At 39.2% G+C, this 17,797-nt stretch overlaps 4 protein-coding genes across 5 annotated transcripts; 2 read left to right on the top strand and 2 right to left on the bottom strand.

Moving 5' to 3' along the window:
- The first annotated feature begins 234 nt into the window (after positions 1 to 234).
- Positions 235 to 3,544, top strand: gtf2h3 (general transcription factor IIH, polypeptide 3). Of its 2 annotated transcripts, XM_026342410.1 has the most exons (14): positions 235 to 375; positions 470 to 540; positions 629 to 708; positions 946 to 1,052; positions 1,382 to 1,524; positions 1,703 to 1,765; positions 1,944 to 1,973; positions 2,065 to 2,093; positions 2,177 to 2,251; positions 2,349 to 2,402; positions 2,585 to 2,653; positions 2,748 to 2,883; positions 2,973 to 3,009; positions 3,165 to 3,544. In XM_026342410.1, the coding sequence occupies exons 2-14, from the start codon at positions 531 to 533 to the stop codon at positions 3,232 to 3,234; spliced, it is 903 nt and encodes a 300-aa protein (XP_026198195.1). In that variant the 5' UTR covers positions 235 to 375; positions 470 to 530; the 3' UTR covers positions 3,235 to 3,544. The 2 variants fall into 2 exon arrangements, with proteins under 2 accessions (XP_026198195.1, XP_026198194.1); XM_026342409.1 differs by having other exon boundaries at positions 325 to 540.
- A 244-nt stretch (positions 3,545 to 3,788) lies between these two features.
- Positions 3,789 to 6,029, bottom strand: psmd9 (proteasome 26S subunit, non-ATPase 9). The gene is made up of 6 exons (XM_026343483.1): positions 5,878 to 6,029; positions 5,674 to 5,773; positions 5,033 to 5,226; positions 4,823 to 4,924; positions 4,407 to 4,495; positions 3,789 to 4,260 (listed from the first exon to the last, which is right to left on the bottom strand). The coding sequence occupies exons 1-6, from the start codon at positions 6,004 to 6,006 to the stop codon at positions 4,233 to 4,235; spliced, it is 642 nt and encodes a 213-aa protein (XP_026199268.1). The 5' UTR covers positions 6,007 to 6,029; the 3' UTR covers positions 3,789 to 4,232.
- Positions 6,030 to 6,304: 275 nt separating this feature from the next.
- LOC113151371 (rab5 GDP/GTP exchange factor-like) lies at positions 6,305 to 11,165 on the bottom strand. Its single transcript, XM_026344340.1, has 9 exons — positions 10,984 to 11,165; positions 9,800 to 9,986; positions 9,325 to 9,452; positions 8,987 to 9,138; positions 8,829 to 8,898; positions 8,601 to 8,736; positions 8,420 to 8,514; positions 7,815 to 8,071; positions 6,305 to 7,721 (listed from the first exon to the last, which is right to left on the bottom strand). The coding sequence occupies exons 2-9, from the start codon at positions 9,955 to 9,957 to the stop codon at positions 7,305 to 7,307; spliced, it is 1,413 nt and encodes a 470-aa protein (XP_026200125.1). The 5' UTR covers positions 9,958 to 9,986; positions 10,984 to 11,165; the 3' UTR covers positions 6,305 to 7,304.
- Positions 11,166 to 12,040: 875 nt separating this feature from the next.
- cfap251 (cilia and flagella associated protein 251) lies at positions 12,041 to 17,711 on the top strand. The gene is given in 21 exon segments (XM_026342345.1): positions 12,041 to 12,490; positions 12,674 to 12,814; positions 12,961 to 13,070; positions 13,157 to 13,265; positions 13,495 to 13,575; positions 13,680 to 13,757; positions 13,828 to 13,869; positions 13,961 to 14,214; positions 14,309 to 14,485; positions 14,587 to 14,837; positions 14,954 to 15,105; positions 15,248 to 15,424; positions 15,506 to 15,690; positions 15,778 to 15,892; positions 16,093 to 16,256; positions 16,354 to 16,444; positions 16,579 to 16,722; positions 16,805 to 17,033; positions 17,185 to 17,304; positions 17,402 to 17,498; positions 17,500 to 17,711. Coding segments are annotated over 21 exon segments (3,000 nt in total). The 5' UTR covers positions 12,041 to 12,286; the 3' UTR covers positions 17,579 to 17,711.
- Positions 17,712 to 17,797: the final 86 nt, after the last annotated feature.

Genomic DNA, 17,797 nt, shown 5'->3' with positions numbered 1-17,797 from the left:
TTCAGTGTTTGTGCATAAACTATATTCTATTACAATAAACAAAGCACTTCATAGTTTCAAGTTGGGGTGATCTAAAATGATGAAACACTATTTAGTTTAGTACAGTACAGTAAAGTGTTATCTCATGCATTTTTAATACAGGATTAAATAGAATTTCATGTTTTTACATTGTTCTGTTGCTACTTATACATATTTAAAAGATACCAGTAGTTCCTAATCAGGTCTGATCAGGTGCAACGCTGCAAACTCTCACTCTGCAGTTCAGCAGACAAACGCTGGGCGGCAGCAGTGCGGCGTGCGGTGTTTGTTGTCGCATCCTGATGACGCACGAAGCCTCAGTATGCTGCTGTGGGGAGATGTTAGCAGCTACTGATCGTATGTTCATAAATGTAACAGGTTATTGTTAAATTACACATGTTTTGGTAATCCAGACTGCTCACAAATTCGTTTATACCGTGTAAAATTTCAGATTGTAGACGGACGGTAACACAAGATAAAACCAAAGGACAACAACGACAGATCCTGCAGAGATGGCTTCAGGTAACTTTACGTCTTCGTCAGTTTGACTTATAGTGACACTAAGATTCACTGTGACACCGTTAAAACATTAAATACAAATTGTGTGCAGAGGATGAAATTAACCTGCTGGTCATCGTCGTGGATGTAAATCCCATATGGTGGGGGCTGCAAGCTCAGCGTGAGCCAGAGGTACTAGTTCGTTTCTTTGATTTGTTTGGATCCGTTTTAGCTGCCACTGATGCAGCAGATATTCCTCCTGAGATCCATAGGGGAAAGTCCCTGACAGTGCAACTTATAATTATGTAGTGTATTGTGAATCCTGCCCTTTATCAACATATAAAAAAAGCAGATTTAGTCAGTTTCTGGAGTTACTAATTAAACATAATAGGAATAATATTTTAAATCTGTCCTCTTGTCTCTGTCCAGTTCACCCTGTCCAAGTGTCTGGATGCATTGATGGTGATGGGAAACTCCCACGTGGCCATGGCCAGGACAAACAAGCTGGCTGTCATCGCAAGCCACTGTCAGGACAGGTAACTTCATATTATGGTTTCCAGTGGTGGCGGAGTATTTCCATATTGTTCTAATTCTATTCAGTGTCACAGGGAAACATTGGTTCTTTCTACTCTGCTACACTTATTCCACAGCTATAACAAGCTGCTTTTCACATTTATCTTGCGGCCTCGAACACGACCTTTAGGTTAGAATCACCTAGACGAAACAGCTCAAGTATGTATAAATGGTTTAAAGTCTGAGCAGTAAAATGCTGCTTACATATTGATTCAGAGTATTAACAGCTTAAACAGTGATGCCAGTGCCAGTTTTATATTTGTATTATATTCTCCCACTTACTGCATTTCAGTCACTTCCTGTATCCCAGTAAGAGCTGTCGATCTGGGGACAGCTGTGGAGATGACGCAGCCTCCAGTGGAGATGGAAAATACGAACTCCTTTCCGTCGGCAATAACATTATTGCTGAAGAAATCAGGAATATTATGTCAAAAAGTCAGTAACTGCCTGTTTTTATATGGATAATATTCCCAAAAAATACAGTATACTGCAGATTGTACTGCATTGACTGATTACTACTTTGTGAGCTACTCTCTGTCAGTATTCAGACTTTAACCTCACTGAACTGTTTGTGACTTTTGGAAAATGAATGATCATCTTTTTGTGATTACAGCTGAAGTGAGCGCAAATTCAACAGATACTTTGTTAGCGGGGTCCCTGGCCAAAGCTCTGTGCTGTATCCTTTCACTGAAATGCGTTTGGTTTCACATGGGCTCACTTTAACTTTCATTTATAATCTGTAATGTAAAGAGCATCTTCACATTGTGACAAGTGATAAAATAATTTAATCTGTCTTCCTCTGGCTTCATTTGTATTCTTTTTCTGTGTTTTGTCCTTAACCCTTTAATATTCAGATATTCACAGGGTCTCAAAAGAGCTGGAAGGTAATTATTATTATTATTCAGTATTAGATTTAAGGCTTTTTTCCTTTAAAGTTGCTTTATTTTATTGTTTTTTTTTTCTTCTTTTTTTTAGTTGGACAGGAGATTAAATCAAGAATATTGGTAAGTCCTAAATAGTCTAACTTCATTAGCACAGTTTAATTCACTCGACTTTAAACACACTCTCTATTTATGTTACGGGACAGGTGATAAAAGCAGCTGAAGACTGTGCTCGCCAGTACATGAACTTCATGAATGTGATTTTTGCTGCACAGAAGCAGGTAAAATCATAAATCTAACTTTTGCTGTACCATCTTTCTTCCGTTTTTTTTTTAAACTTTAATTGAATAATCACTTTGTGTTTGTATTGAAATACAGAACATCCTCATAGATGCTTGTGTGCTGGATTCCGACTCGGGTCTCCTTCAGCAGGTATATGTTATTATCTTTGTCACAGAACAGCAAACGTCTTATTGTAATTCAGGTAGCACATAAGCTGCTGTTCAGTAATTGTATATATACATCAGCCATAGATGTAGTGATCCTTCTCTGTATTGTGCCCCCATAACCCAGATACTGAAGTTTCTTTACCTTCAGCTGTTCGTTTGTTTCAGGCTTGTGACATAACTGGTGGATTATACGTCAAGATACCACAGAAGCTTTCCCTGGCACAATATCTTTTGGTGAGAGTGCGGTATACATTTCCACATTTCTAAGAATTTAATGAACCACATAAGTAAAAACAGCTTTGAGTTAATGACGACGTTTTCTGAACAGTGGGTGTTCCTTCCCGACTGCGAGCAGCGTTCGCAGCTGGTGCTGCCGCCGCCTGCACACGTCGACTACAGAGCTGCGTGTTTCTGTCATCGTAACCTCATTGAGATTGGTTACGTCTGCTCAGTTTGTCTCTCGAGTAAGTGTGATTCTTAAGAAATATATACAATCTTTGCCGAAATGGAAAAATTATACATTCTATTCACTTTGTGTTGTCATCTCTTGAAGTATTCTGCAACTTCAGCCCCATCTGTACAACTTGCGAGTAAGTCTTTTTAAATGATTATTGTAAAATATTGTATTATTCTATCTTTTCCACATCAATCTTCAAACCAAAAGTATTTCCCCTGCACACTACTTATATACATATACAACTATGCAGTTTGTTTACATCATTGTGATCTAAAATCTTTCTTTTAGAACTGCCTTCAAAATCCAGCTACCACAGATGGTCAAGCCCAAGAAGAAGAAACTCAAGCAAGCCACGTGATTTTTCTCAGGGTTATACAAATATAGTCCATTTAGTTTCTTTTTTTGTTGTTCAGATTGAACCACATCTTCTGCTGTAGTTTGACTTGACTGTAAAGGCTGATTATTGACTTGTTTACTTGATCATTTCAGCTTCTTTGTTAGAGGGTCAACTTCATACCATCACGACAAATGAAAAATCAGTCAATTTGTAAATGAGGTTACTACTTTGTAAAGAAAACATTTGACATTTTTCATATAATAAAACAATCCCACGTTTTTTACACTGCTTTTTGCCTTTGTCATTATAGTGTGAACACTTATGACTGCTTAGATTCTTGGAAATATTTTACCATTTATGTTTTAGAAGTTGTAAGCAGCATTTTACTGCTCATATTTTAAACCATTTATACATACTTGAGCTGTTTCGTCTAGGTGATTCTAACCTAAAGGTCGTGTTCGAGGCCACAAGATAAATGTGAAAAGCAGCTTGTTATAGCTGTGGAATTGTTTCCATTTAAATTTAAAGAAAATCTTGAAAAATGTATCACATTAACACAACATTTGATGTTTTTTTTTCATTAGATGCGATAACAAGCCTTTATTGATAGTAGTTCACATCAGATCACTGCAAGATATTTCAACAACTTCAGATGTTTTTATTTTCTTTAGTGCTCCATTAAGAGAAAAACACCACTCACACAAAAGATGTAGAAAAATATTGAAATAAGATAATTGTAGTGACATTTGCTGAGCACATTCATGTTCCTCTAAATACTGACAGTCAGTTGTTTCCCTGTGTCGGAGTTAGTAGAAGGTGGCAGTGTTTTATTTACCTATCATTCCATAACCCGGACTACTTGTCACTATTTTCACAAAACCTGTTCTGAAGTCTCAAGTTGTATCAAGAGAATTGTTTCAATTATAGTTAGACACTAAAAAATGTGCAGTATGTCGAAAATCAGTTTGAAACCTTCCAGGAATAATGTAATTGAATGGAAATTCTGCGCGCCATGATGATCACCGATGAATTGGAACAATGTTGCATCTGGAAAAGAGCAATGATAGGCTGTTGAGTGATGTAAACCACTTTATACTACTCCTAATACAACAAACAGCTATTTAGATAATGAATCATGCATGCTAAGCAAATCTGTTCAAATGCAAACACATGATTGTGCCTGTAACACTCACCCCAGCAGACCTCTGCCTGACCATCGCTGTGGAGTCAGGCTCATCTGAATTTTCTGTCCGTCCCGGAGGACAGTGACACGTAATGGTTTCTACAGAAGGACACGATGACACAGTTTAAACTCTAGATAATAAGTCAGTTTAGTAAAATGTACTCTAGAGTCATCGTTAATGCTACAATAAGAAATAAATATACGAGGGCAAATTACTTCTGACAAAAAAAGTCTGTATAAAATAAGTCATTTTAACTGCGATGTCAAAGACGTCAGAAATAACTTTAAATTTTGTTTGAATTTTGACAACAAAGTGTATTTCACAAAAAAAAAAAAAAACCCTACCACAAAACATGTAAAGTGACAAATGACCAAACAACACAATCTGATTTCCAACCCAGCTGATTGATTACTTTTTACTCTTACCCCTTCACTGTGTTGTACCACAGCAGCAATGTTCTGGAGGTTCTGGAAGTTGCCTGTGTTCACTGAACCAAACTCAATAACTTCATCACCAACTCTGAGCCCCTGAACATGAAAGAAGATAAAAACATGATGATTCCTAAGCCTTCGCTTTAAAAATTTGTGATTGCTTCTCTGAAACTACCAAATACAAAAGATGGTCATGTCACTCACAGCTCCGGAGGCAGGTGAACCTTGTGTGACAGCATCCACTTGTGCAAAGGGAGGAGGTAGGCTGACCTGCTGCTCCATCGCCTCATCCTGGGCTTCTGCCTCATCACGTTCCCGCTTGGCTTTCTCCCTGGCATGCAGCTTGTGCAGGGCTTCTTCTATTTCTGCCATGATGGCCTTGTGATCGTTCTGCAAACCTGAAAGACATGATCAGGGTATTACTTTTAAAGTAATTAAATTATCAATTCAGAAAAAAAAAAGCAAAGAAAGAAAGACAAAAAAACACAGGTCAAATCATGTTTTTTGTGCAAAAAAACAGTAAAAAACTGTATTCTGTGTGTTGTATTTTCTACATATCATCTTGTTTACTGCTAATATTTAGTTTCTGGAAGTTCTTTTTACTTAAGTTAATTTATCTGGCAGGTGTTTTTGTACATTTAGATAAATAAAACACGGGATAATAAACATAAAAGTTATAATATATATCATATATCACAAACTACTGTGTACTATTTAAAATGATTCCACCTTTATCAGCTGCAGCATTAACTATCAACCAAATGAATGAAATGATTTAAAAACCTTTGCCTAACATTATGTGAAGCCATAAACACAGTTACCCAAACAGACAAGCTGCTGCTTACATGAAATATTGTGTCGTGCTGTCCTGATCTGGTATAAATTAACATCTGCTCGGGGGTAACCCTCTGCATCAACCAAAGGACCTTCAAATCCGACACCTTGCTAGAAAATAAAAACAGAAAGTCATGTTTAGCTAACTTAGCTAGCCTTGAATTAGCTTTGTGCTACATGTGTTCCTCTAACTGATTATATGACTGATGACTTACGTCTTCTAAGACGTCGTAATAAGCCTTTATCTGTTCTTCAATTTCATCTTTCTTTTTAACAAGATTTCTAACATCATCCATTGTTATTTCCGAGTTTCCAGAACAGTTTTCTCCTTTCATCATTTTCATGTCTACTCCAGTCAACCTTTTACTTCCGGTGTAACGTCAACTTCTGTGACCCAGAAGATTGATGACCTCACAATGAATCTTCTTCTTCTACTGATATTTTCTTGTGAGTTTGTGGCAGCGTAGCCACCACTGCCCCCAACTGGTGAAGTGAGAAAACTAATTAGACAAAAAGAAATAATATAAATAGAAGTTTTTTTTCATTGCATTTTTGTGTTAATAATAGTGTACTATGTGATTTCAAACGATTCACATACTTTTCATCAGTACAATTTAAGATAATACACAAAAATCCGCACTGTTAAGTTATATAAGTCAACTTTAATATGATACTGAATACAATCATTATTAAACCTTTAACTTCTTCAAAAAACCTTTCAACAGCTGTAAACAACACATATCGTCTGCACATTTACACAGGTGGAAACATTTGCTTTGCACCAGTTATTTCATTATTGTAGAGACAATAAAAATATATTTAGAAGTTACAAAGCTCTGAATAACACAATTTGACCAAAGTGCACACCCTGACTTGTAGTGGTCCACAGCTGGTATTTACACAGCATTTTCTCCTGTAGCATATTCTTTAAATTTCAAAGCAGTCAACATAAAGGCACATTGGTATACACTGTTAGGAAAGAAGTGAATATTTCATTTGCACCATTCAAGTGTGCTGATGATCCCCATGTGCTGTGTACCCTGAGTGCTTAAATATTATTTTATAATCACATTTGATACTTTAACTTGGAATGTATTTTTAACAGCCTTCATCCTCAAACAGTATACTTAGTTTAAGTGCACATCATTTACAACAATATCATTAACTACTGCTATGTGATACCCACGTTTCCTTCATGTACAACTGGTTTGTGCAAATGGCAAACACGGTCAGAGACACACAATAAGCAGCAATGTGCTCAAACCGCCCCACCTACAAATCACAGCTTCTAGTAGTTAGAATTTGGCACTGGCGGTTTATTAGGTACATCTAGCTAAAACTGATGCAATCCGATAATTAAATACTTCCTTCACATAGGTGATAAATACCAGTTTTGGTTAAAAACAAGTGTTGATTCATCTATAGAATTATTATTTTGTTCTGACTATTATTCTTAACAGAAATGTCTCCAAAATGACCACATGGAGAATTTATTGCAGGATGCGATTAGACTGCATTAATTTTAGCTCGGTATACCTAAAAGACCAAGTGTAAATCTGTGTTTGTTTTGCATCCTACATATAGTAAGCTAGTGCTACCAATCACAAAGAGTCAAGTAACCAGAGTGTTTCTGTTAACAGATCTAACAGTCTGTATCTTTAGGACCTGCATGTTCAACTGTAAGCTCTAGCACTGACTGATCTTTATCGTCCCCCTGTGGTGAAACGTCACAAGATGAGGATGTAGATGCCTGTGAGAGTTCATCCTGAGCCCTTATCTCCTTTTGAACAAACCCAAACTGTGTTGTTGCTTCATCCAGTTGTGAGTGAACAGACTGAACCCACTTTTGTAGCTGCGCACTGAGAGCATCCACGCCTTGGTCCAGCTTCTCCTGTCTGCCTTTTAGCTCTTCTAACAGGTGCTGCGTGTCGTTGGCAACCTGCTGCCTTTTGTTGCCTACATATGGAGCGCACTGACGCAGCATGAAGCCGTCAAACTCTTCTGGACTGAGGTTGAGTGCTGGTCCATCCAGCTTTTCGATGAAAGCCACCGCACAAGACTAAGACACAGGCACAGACATGAGTGATCAGCAGAACGAGTTACACAACCTCATGTTGTGTATGATCGCATAGTAACTTTAAAATCCACTTACCAAATTTGTAAAATAGTAGCCACTCTCGCCAGCCATCAGGCTGTGAGGGAGACCAAATCGAATCACATACTGCATGTTGGAGTGTAGGCGAGGTGGATTGGCTTTCAGCACCACATAAATCAGGCCTGACAGGAAGTCGTCTGCATTAGCAGGTTCACTGTTCAAGGTGGAGAGCACCTCAAAGACATGCTGACTGCACTTGGTCACACACACAAGTTTGTCCTGAGGGGCCCGTTTGGCATCCATTTCAATAATGGCTGTTAAACACAAGATGTGAGGTGGGATAAAATGTTAAATCCAAGCATTTGAGACCTTTTTTATTATGTTTTATCATGTGTGAAACAGTCTCTTATAAGCTTAGAAAATAGTTTAACAGTTTGGGAAATGTATTTGATTTGCTTTCTGCTGGAGTTAAATGATTAATACCTTTCTCATGTCTAGCACAAGGCTACAAATATCAGCCAGTTAGGTTAACAAAAAGCCAGCAAACTGTTTGTCATCACTGTGTTATCACTTTTCTCATCCAACGTTCTACCAGAAAGCAACTAAGCACGTTTCCCTAACCGTGCTACCCTCTTTCCTCCAGTACTGAGGTTGTGACTCACCTGTTATAGCAGGCAGGAAGGGGTCGCTTGTCACTGTGGTCTCTTCATCAGGAAAAGGAACACTCAACATCTGTGGAGTAACCCAGTTTAAAGAGCTGCAAAGTAAAAACATTGGTTCTCAGATGGTCTCGATAGGTTAAAAAAAGTTCACCAAACACAAGATATTTTATTTCAGTGTTACCGGATCCGTCTCTGGAGAGCCAGGTCCTTTTGTTCATCATCGCAGCTGTCATGGCAGAAAACCCATTTGTGCAACCGTGTCATTATTAACTTCTCTATGTGCTCCATTATCTGTGTGACCTGTTCCTCAGGAAAGCCTGGTAACAAAAACAACAACTCTTAAGACATTCAACGTTCCCATGTTTTCGGAATGAGCAGCCTTACAGGTGTTGAACTGATCTGCACTCACCATTAAAGTGCTCTGCAAAAGACTGGTAGAAATCCTGCACAAGGTCTGACTGCTTCTGTACTGGCAGATCCTGTAAAGCCAATGATCTATGATCACAACAGCTGTAAAAATAAATCCATGGAAGGTTATAGGAAGTTTAATGTTAAACAGATATTTACATGATAAGCCTCTATTGTTTTGAGGAAAGCTGTGCACTGGGACTGCAAACGCTGGGAGGGAGGGCTCCGAAGTATCTTTAGGAAACCAGTGAAGTCCCCAGGCTCCAGGTTCTGGTAGGCTTTTAACATATTGGTATGGCTTTCAGAAGGCTCTAGAGGGACAGAAAGTGGATGTTATTCCAGATATTCCTGTATTGAAACTAAAACGTTTATTCAGAATGGCTCCATTTGATGAAACACTGTGAAGCACACCAATCACAAGAGAGCCTGATTCAGAAAGTAAAGTTTTCGATTTGATCCCACTAGATACCAGTTTAGTGCATAACAGCAAAGTCTACCTTGACGTTTTGGAGGTGATGGGCTGCCCCAGAAGAGTCTCCTCATGGTGCTAATTCGCCGACCTTTCTCAATGTTTTTCTTCTCCTCAAATTTGGAGAAGGTGGGAGGAGTTCCATCACTGCTCGGCCTACAACGAGTGGACAAATTAGACATCCCAACCTAAACGCAGTATCACAGTTACACTGAAAGTCTGTTATAGGCCTAAAACTTTGCTTTTTGCTAACGTTTGTACATAGAGCTGGCTCAGGTGACTCTGAACCACTTGCTAGTTATGCTGCTATAGACTTAGTCTGCTGGGGGACCAGTGGTGTCCTCCGATGTTTATTCAGACAATCAAATTATATTGACTTTGGTCACCTGTTGCTTTTTAAATACTGCAGAAACAATCCATGTACACACTGACACCTTTGTTTGAGGCAACAAGTCAGTCTGAACGCTCGGTTGAGTCTGAATTGTTTTGAGTGGAGTTTCTACCTTGGGTCTTGTGTCGGGGCTCCAGCTGGACGTGCTCTTTCTCTCCAGCACTTGGAGCAGAATCCTTGCCACGCAGGGTTTCCATAATACCCGCAGGAGTTCTTGCAGAGCAACTGCTCCTGAGAAACCCGGATTCCTCTTTGCTTACTTGTCAACATTGTAGAGATCTCTCACACAGTACGTCCACCTGTTGAACAAGACTTTAAAAGTTCAGTCAAATAAGACTTTTACATCATACAAAAATAGGATTTTCTAATATGTCTGATCTAATCTTAGAAAATGTCAACTTTTACAGGAAACTCAGTTTGTCCAGTGTGTGGTTTTAATCTCACACGCTCTACAGTTTAGCCGGGTTTCTAAACGTGGTATCGTGCTCCTGCTCTGTGCTGCATTACAGAACATGATAAGCCAGCCAAACACATTTCTAATATTCTTTATGATGGTGATTTCTAGATTATTTACTATTGCTGTTAATTTGTGGTTTTGTAGCTTTCTTTCCTTTTTCCCGTCTTGTAGTTTTTGTATTTTTTAATTCCTGGACTCACTGTGTCGTTGCATGCCATTAATCTTTATGTCAAAACTAACCAGCAGGTTACAAAGTTACAGCCAACTATTAATCTGTTTAACTAATATATCAAACTGATATATTATCAGATTCTGCTTTTAAACATTTTTTTTTTTAATTTAAACTGCAGATAAAATCCCAAACAGTGGAGAAACAACCCATAAAACAGTGGATTTTAAAATGAGTATTAGTTTAAAAACAGTTGAAATGTTTCAGGAAGTGACTCTAATTCCTCTAATCAGTCACTAAATCTCACTGAAGCCGGCGAACCACTTTTTACATGTTTTGAAGCACAATAAGAGAAATAAACTCAAATGACTAAAAGGCAGCTGAGCTCACAGGTTATTTATTAGATTATTTATTTGTTAAAAGCTCAACACTCTCAGTTGACGAGTGCTAGCTAACTTTGTTAGCTAACTACCAGATTAAGAGCTCGCCGGGGGCTGACTGTCAGCTGACGGGATTGGAGATAGGAACCACCGGCTAATGTCAGCTAGCGTCGACTGGCTAAAGTTCACAGCCTGTTTCTCCTAAATATTTAAACAGATTCACTTTAGCTCGCAATTAATAACAAAACATCCACACATTTTCAGTCCCACTCGTTAAAACGCCTCCTCACCTGTCAGCTGGCGAAATCATCAGCGTCACAAACTCCTCATTATTTGTCCAACGATAATGTTGAAAGCCTAAATGACTGGAACACAGATTAAAAGATCAACTGAGGTTTCGTAAATTTCCAGCGAACTAAAAGTCATGAGACGAGCTGCTTCCATGGCTTTAAAACCGGAAGCGTCGTGTTGAAGAAACAAACGGCACAGGTAGACCGCGTCGACCTTTCAAAATAAAAGTATGACGGCCTCGTATCAAAATAAAATCATTTTCGAAAACATACAAACCTGCAATCAAAACGTCTGCTTTGAGCAAAAAAACCCTAAATCTGGTTACCAGAGCAAATATCCTAACATCTGCCTTATTTAACAATTTTAATTTTAATTTTAAAGCCCTTACTCAAAGTCCATTCGTTATTGACAACGAATTATACAACTATCTTTCTTATTCTCTCACTGTATTTCTAGTATATGTACTACACTGGAAATTGTACTATGTTTATTGAATCTATATGATCTAAATGTACAAACATTACACGCCGCAAATCACTTGCTAGAACCTCTTTGCTGCCTCCCTGTGGTAAAATCTGGGAACTACAACACAAACATTAGTCAATCGTCGTCAATGCTGACATGGCACAATTTCCGGTGGGAACTTTCAAAATGTAGTAACCAAACGACAAGAGGTTGTTGTTTGTTGTCTTTGAGTACAACTTCATGTTGTTCAGTAGGATTATTTTACATATTACTAATAATCTTTAAGCGTAGGTTATGACCACTCAAAAAAAAGAATAGCTTGTATGAAATGAAATTTGTATGTAATTGTGTCACGCTCATGTTTTTAAATAGACACTTCGTGCTCTCTTTAGTTGGTAATAAAGATTGTAAAACTAAACTTAAACAATACATCATGTTTTCTAACGTGTTGTGAATGTAAAGTCTACATTTGCAGCGGACTCTTGGACACATTTCTTTGATTATACGTACTTTTAAGTTGAAAGGCCTTACCGGAAAGTCATCCCCTCACTCGTCCTCCATTGGCCTGACGGTAACTAGGCAACGGGACGCTTGGTAACGAGATTGTGTTTTAACAACAGACCAGTGAAGACTAAGACTAATTTAAGACTAACGCTTAAAAACTTAGTGAAGATACAGATAAAGTTTGAATAATTAGTGGAAAATCATGCAAGAATGATGACGGGTTTTCGATTTTTTTTTTTATTTAGCACCCTCAGCCTGTCAGAACAAGGAGGAAAAGCTCAGCGCAGTTGTCTAAAAGTTTGATTATTTGCGTGAAGTGTGTGGTTAGACATCATGTCAGCTGATGAAACCGAGGAACACCAGCCTTTCATCACAGACCAAGTGAAGGAGCAACAAGTGCAGGACAATCGACCAGCAGGAGTCAGGAGAGGGGAGACAGAGGCGGACAAAGTCAAGATGACACAGTCTCAGGTCTACACTGCAACCAGGGACACACTCTTCCCAAAGAGGACAGCTGCTAGTAGGACACATGCTTTGGTATGACTCATGCTTAATGCTTATATTTGGACAAAATGGGAACTGTTTGTACGCTGACCTTCTACATAAGCACTCAGGAAGGTTTCATGAACAATGTCAGACAAAACAAAAAGTATATCTCAATATTTCTACTGACAACCTTCACTGGCTTATAACAAAACTGCTGTTTTGCTCTTCATGCAGTCACTAGAATGGGTATTTGGGATGAATCCCGTTCTTCCTGTCTCCAGTCTGCAAGACCATGATCAGCTGGTGGTCCTCTATGCTGGAGCTCATGTTGGCGTCATTTACAATCACACCACAAACTCCCAGCACATACTACAGGTAAAACTGTGTCATAAAGAGAAGCCCCTTTAATTAAGTCAGTGCTATGAGTAGTCTGAGGAGATGTGGATGTGTTTTGATAGTATAGTAACATGCTGGTTGTAGAGTTGGCATTAAATAGCCTGCTGTATTCTCCTTGTTCTCAGGGTCACAGCAGCCCCATCTCATGTATGTGTGTCAGTGAAGACAGACGCTGGATTGCAACAGCAGACCACGGGATGAAAAGCACTGTGATCATATGGGACTCCTACTCTGGGTATCGTTTTGATTCCACGTGCGTTATCATTTTATTTTTTAAACCTATTGTCCCAGTGTTTACTACATGTGTGATAAATATTTCAGTATTCCTGTGCATACGTTCTTCGACTGCCACCCTAATGGGGGGGTCATCGCAATGGCGTTTTCAGGAGACACAAAACATCTGGCAACTCTTGGGGCAGAAGAAGTTCAAGTGAGTGTGACAGCATGGTTGGAAAATGCACAGATTGAATTGAACATAAAGAATCCAGACAGTAAACAGTGTTTTTAGGGTCAGGATAATAAGGTTATGTTAAATGTAATGCAATGTTCACAAAACACAAACAGGGTTAAGATTATTGTTTCATACTGTATTTGTAAAATGTCCTTCTACCTTCCTGAGAAAAGTTTCTATGAGTAACAACCTATTAATCTTTTCACAGTGTGTGTGTGTTTGGGATTGGACAAATGAAACAGATCAGCCTTTGTTGTTTACTGAAATCAATCCTAAACATGGTTTTCAAGTAAGTTGTGTCTTCTTTAAACATTTAAATGTCACTTCTATCTTTATATATATACATATGATACCTAGTAGATCAAACATTAAAAAATTTAAAATGTCTTTCAGGAGTATATCATTTTTAATCCAAACGATAGCACTCAACTGCTGAGCAACAGTCAAACCCAGGTGTTATTTTACAGCAGGGTAAGTCCAGCTATTTCCTGTGAAATATGGAGGTATATGTTTATTGCATTAATAAGCTTTTCTTTTATAGGCTCAGGGAAACCTGAAGTACATTGCACTAAAGCTTAAAAAGGTAAACTTAATCATAAAAAGATTTATACAAGTTGTTGAATCTTGTGTTTTTATAACACAGTATATTGAGCCGTATCTGTTGACCTCTACAGTTCTCTGATGAAGACAATGGTGGAAGTGATGCTGCCGCTGACCCTTTTCAAACGGTGCGCATGGCTGGTGGGCTTCTCACTCGGTCCGTGTTTCACTGGCGAGAGCCTCAGGTCCTAACAGCCTCTGTAGCTGGCAGCCTCGTGGTCTGGGATGTGCTGGAAGACCTAGCTGCAAACCAAGGCCTCCCCAGAGACAGAATCAAGCTCATAAATCTTCAGAAGGAGCCGATCACTGTTCTCACTGTTATTGACAGGTAGCCAGAGCCAGCTGTATTCATCACTGACTGATGTTGCTTCATCTTACTGGTCTGTAATCTCTCTTTGGTTGTGTGTCATTCGCTGTCACAGCTGTTTCGTCACTGGTGACGCTCAAGGCCATATCAAGTTTTATGATGAAGAATTCATGCTTCTCACTTGGTACAGCGAATTCAGTCTGGATGCTATTGTTTCCATTTCCTTTTCCAAAGAGAGTACAAAGGGACACCTAGAAGATTGCACTCTGGAGGCCAAACCCTTAATTATCAGGTATAAGAAATATATCGCTTAAACCTTCAGTTTAAACTGTTCTCTTTTGGAAAACCCCACAGATTACTGTTGTAACCAAGCCGTTCTTTCTTTTTCTGAAGGAACTTTGTCGTGTCCACAGTCAGTTCCACAGTACTACATGTAAATACACAGAATGGCACCTCTCAGATCCTGCTGCATGAGAATTGTGACCCTATACATGCAGTGGCCTGCCACCCTAAACAGCCAGTTGTGGTCATGGGCAATCACAGGGGCATTTTAAAAGTGTGGAACTACAACACAAAAGTGATGATGTGCAGCAGGATCTTTGAGAAAAATGAACAGATTCAGTGCATCACTTTTGACCCCCAAGGTGAGTCATTATACTTACAGAGAAACACATGTTGTTGCATGACCGGTATTTTTGCTGCATGACTTTTTGTCATTACATTCTACAGTGTAAACAGCTGTGTTTTGGTCTCTGAACAGGATTGTACTTGGCAGTTGGTTTTGTCAGCGGAGCTGTTCATATACTGAATCCCTCCACTTTGCAGAGTGAGCCAGAGGAATGTTTCCATTACACTAAAGAGAGCATTGATCACATCACGTTCTCCTCAGACTCAAAGTACCTTGCCACTGCTGTGAGTGTTTTTTTCTATATCTGATATTAGTAACTGGCAGCAGTTATTCTGTACAGGAAATACTGATATATTTAGGCTGTGCTAAACATTTTTATAACTTTAGGTATGACATTGTTTTTTACCTATATTTTCTCACTGTTAGGATGCTGGAAAAACAGTGACGGTGTTCTGTTTGAACACTAATGAAGGCTCTTTGCCTCGCTGGATGTACCTGGGCAGACACTGCTCACACTACAAGGCCATTAAAGACCTGCTTTTTGGGGTTCACCTGGACAGCACCCAACCCAGACTACTCTCTCTAGGAATGGACCGTCGACTGGTTAGTCTACTTTCTTAAAGCTGTACGAGTGTGAGCTAGTTTGGATGTTTTGTGATTCATTGTTTATGAACTGAATAACAGGTGGAGTATGACCTGGAAAACAGTAATGTGAACCAGCTCCTCATCTTGAGCTCCGAGCGCATTGAGCAAAGTGCTGTGCCAGTGTGCATGACTTGGTATCCCCCCCTGACAGCAGAGCAATTCCTTCTCATCACCTCAGACCAATACAAGATGAAGCTTTTGAACAGCACAACTAAGATGTGCAGGTCTGTGAAATACTGTAAAAAGATTTGACTGACTGCTGACACTGCAGATTACTGGAAAACATTATTGCATGTGTTCTACACAACCAGAAAGACTCTCCTTGGGCCTGTGTACAGCTCTCCTATTAAGAAAACAGTGGTTCTTCCTGTGGATAAAGAACCTGGGACAAACTCATACTACTTGGCATTCATCACAGAGGACATGGTCAGTGCTTGTATTTGTTACAGTGGTATTTTGTTAGGTAATCTGCTTTATTTAGTTTGTTGTATTTCATCAAATAGCCTGCTTTATAATATCACAATGTGATGTGCATGTGTTTAAAATAGCTCAGTGCTGTTTTAGTAAGAAGACAGTAATTTATCCTTCTGGATTTTACCACTAAGAGTGTGTTGTATTTCCTCTAGGTGGGTCTCCAGATTTTGCCTCTGGACGGTAACCCCTACAAGTCCAACGCTTTGATTTGCCATCCGACAGGGGTGTCCAATTTAGCCTGCTCCTACGACGGTCGATTTGTTTTTACTGCAGGAGGATCTGACTGCACTGTTCTGTCGTGGGAGATTAGCTTAAAGTAAGCTTTAATTGTAACAACCTGCAGACCGGAGGAAATGCATTAGCAGTGTCATGATGTTTCCTGACGCTTGTCTTATCTCTTGTTGTGAATGCAGTGCACTGGAGGCAACAGCTGCTCTGGGAGGAAAAGACCTAGAACCTTTTTACACTCTTCTAGAGGGAGGGAGAGACGGCAGGTTCTACAGGGTGAGTTGCACATTTTCCTTGATCCCTTTAAAACAGACACTAATTATGCCAGAAGTATCAATTGTCTTATTTCACATGTTGATTAACTTAGCTTTAGCCAAACATTTTCAGTTTTGAAGCATTTCTATATGTAGGAAATGGAGGACTTTTTCTATTTTTGCCAAGTCCACCACCAAGGCACTGACTCAATGGAGAAACGTCAAGTGTCTACTAAAATTCCCCTGTCAGAGGTTCCCTCTCTAATGAGAGCTTTGGCCTACTTCCCTACTGAACAAGAGGTACAATCCAACAACAATAACATACAGCAAAAAGGGGTTTTACACCTTAGAACTATAACAAAGATTGCTGTTTTCTTTTCAGATAGAAGACATGCAAAATGAAGTTAAGTTCAGCAAATATGCTGAAACAGGAAAATATGTGACTGACATCGACCTGGAGGAGTTTATCAAGCTGTATGTCAACCATCGACCGGCCTTTGGCATCTCTAGAGACGAGCTAGTTCAGGCTTTTCACGTCCTTGGTAAACATGACAGTACAGGACGGCCTGTCTTGCAGAGAAAAGAGCTGCTAGAACTTCTACAAGCTCGAGGTAAACTGGAGAAAAATCATTAGTTGTATTAATTTCATGTTATTCAGAAAAGTCTTAATCCTCTTTAACATTTTCCACATACAAGCGTGTGTCTCTTTGTCATGTTGCACAATGTTCAGCACATGGATCATTTAGATGTTATCTTTGACAGGAGAACACATGACGGAGGAAGAGGTGGCAGAGTGCTTTGCTGCACTTTTAGGCCTCAATGAAGAGGAAGAAGAAGAAGGAGCAAGAGGAGGGGGACGTTCTGACACTTGTAAATCTGGCAGTAAATGAAATTCAAACTCACTCATAAACCATAAACTGATCTAATCTAAGAATTCCTAAAACATCTAAAAAACATCATCACTTCTTCCTGTGTCCAGGGGGAGAATATTCACTGGCGTGTGCGATCCCAGACAAGATATGTATGCAGACATTTACAAGTGACATCTTGGGCTTCCCGCCATCAGCAGAGCAGAGTGGCAGGTCTTCCCCTCCAGAGTGATGACAGCCACACAGTGTCTGGATGTCTAGGAGAAGATGTGTTGAAGATCTGCTGAAGATGTGTTAAATGTCAATATTAAATTCTCATCGACAGTTTGGTCACACCAGTTTGGAGATATAAAATGTATTTCATAAGGAAATTTCATTTAAATGTGCTCATAAAATGCCTTTTTATTAAAGCAAAATCTTGAACGCAAACCTTTTATGTGTGAGAGGGGTTTCTTCACCATCAGATGTCTGCGAATTAGAAATCCCCAAAGACACTAGACAAACTC

This window comes from Anabas testudineus, chromosome 9, assembly GCF_900324465.2.
Source record: "Anabas testudineus chromosome 9, fAnaTes1.2, whole genome shotgun sequence".
NCBI classification, from domain to species: Eukaryota; Metazoa; Chordata; class Actinopteri; order Anabantiformes; family Anabantidae; genus Anabas; species Anabas testudineus.
Note: the sequence above shows the minus strand (reverse complement) of the source record. Positions and strands in the feature narration are given on the sequence as shown.

Excerpts from the sequence above, each read along its gene's own strand:
- gtf2h3 (XM_026342410.1), top strand. Across the intron at positions 2,403-2,584 it reads ACTCGGGTCTCCTTCAGCAG|GCTTGTGACATAACTGGTGG; the intron begins GTATATGTTATT and ends CGTTTGTTTCAG. Across the intron at positions 3,010-3,164 it reads CCCATCTGTACAACTTGCGA|AACTGCCTTCAAAATCCAGC; the intron begins GTAAGTCTTTTT and ends TCTTTCTTTTAG.
- psmd9 (XM_026343483.1), bottom strand. The coding sequence starts at position 6,006 with ATGAAAATGATGAAAGGAGAAAACTGTTCTGGAAACTCGGAAATAACA. Across the intron at positions 5,774-5,877 it reads ATTACGACGTCTTAGAAGAC|CAAGGTGTCGGATTTGAAGG; the intron begins GTAAGTCATCAG and ends TTTATTTTCTAG. Across the intron at positions 4,925-5,032 it reads GTTCACCTGCCTCCGGAGCT|GGGCTCAGAGTTGGTGATGA; the intron begins GTGAGTGACATG and ends TTTCATGTTCAG.
- LOC113151371 (XM_026344340.1), bottom strand. The coding sequence starts at position 9,957 with ATGTTGACAAGTAAGCAAAGAGGAATCCGGGTTTCTCAGGAGCAGTTG. Across the intron at positions 8,899-8,986 it reads AAACAATAGAGGCTTATCAT|GATCTGCCAGTACAGAAGCA; the intron begins GTAAATATCTGT and ends TTGGCTTTACAG. Across the intron at positions 8,515-8,600 it reads GCTCTCCAGAGACGGATCCG|CTCTTTAAACTGGGTTACTC; the intron begins GTAACACTGAAA and ends TTTACTTTGCAG.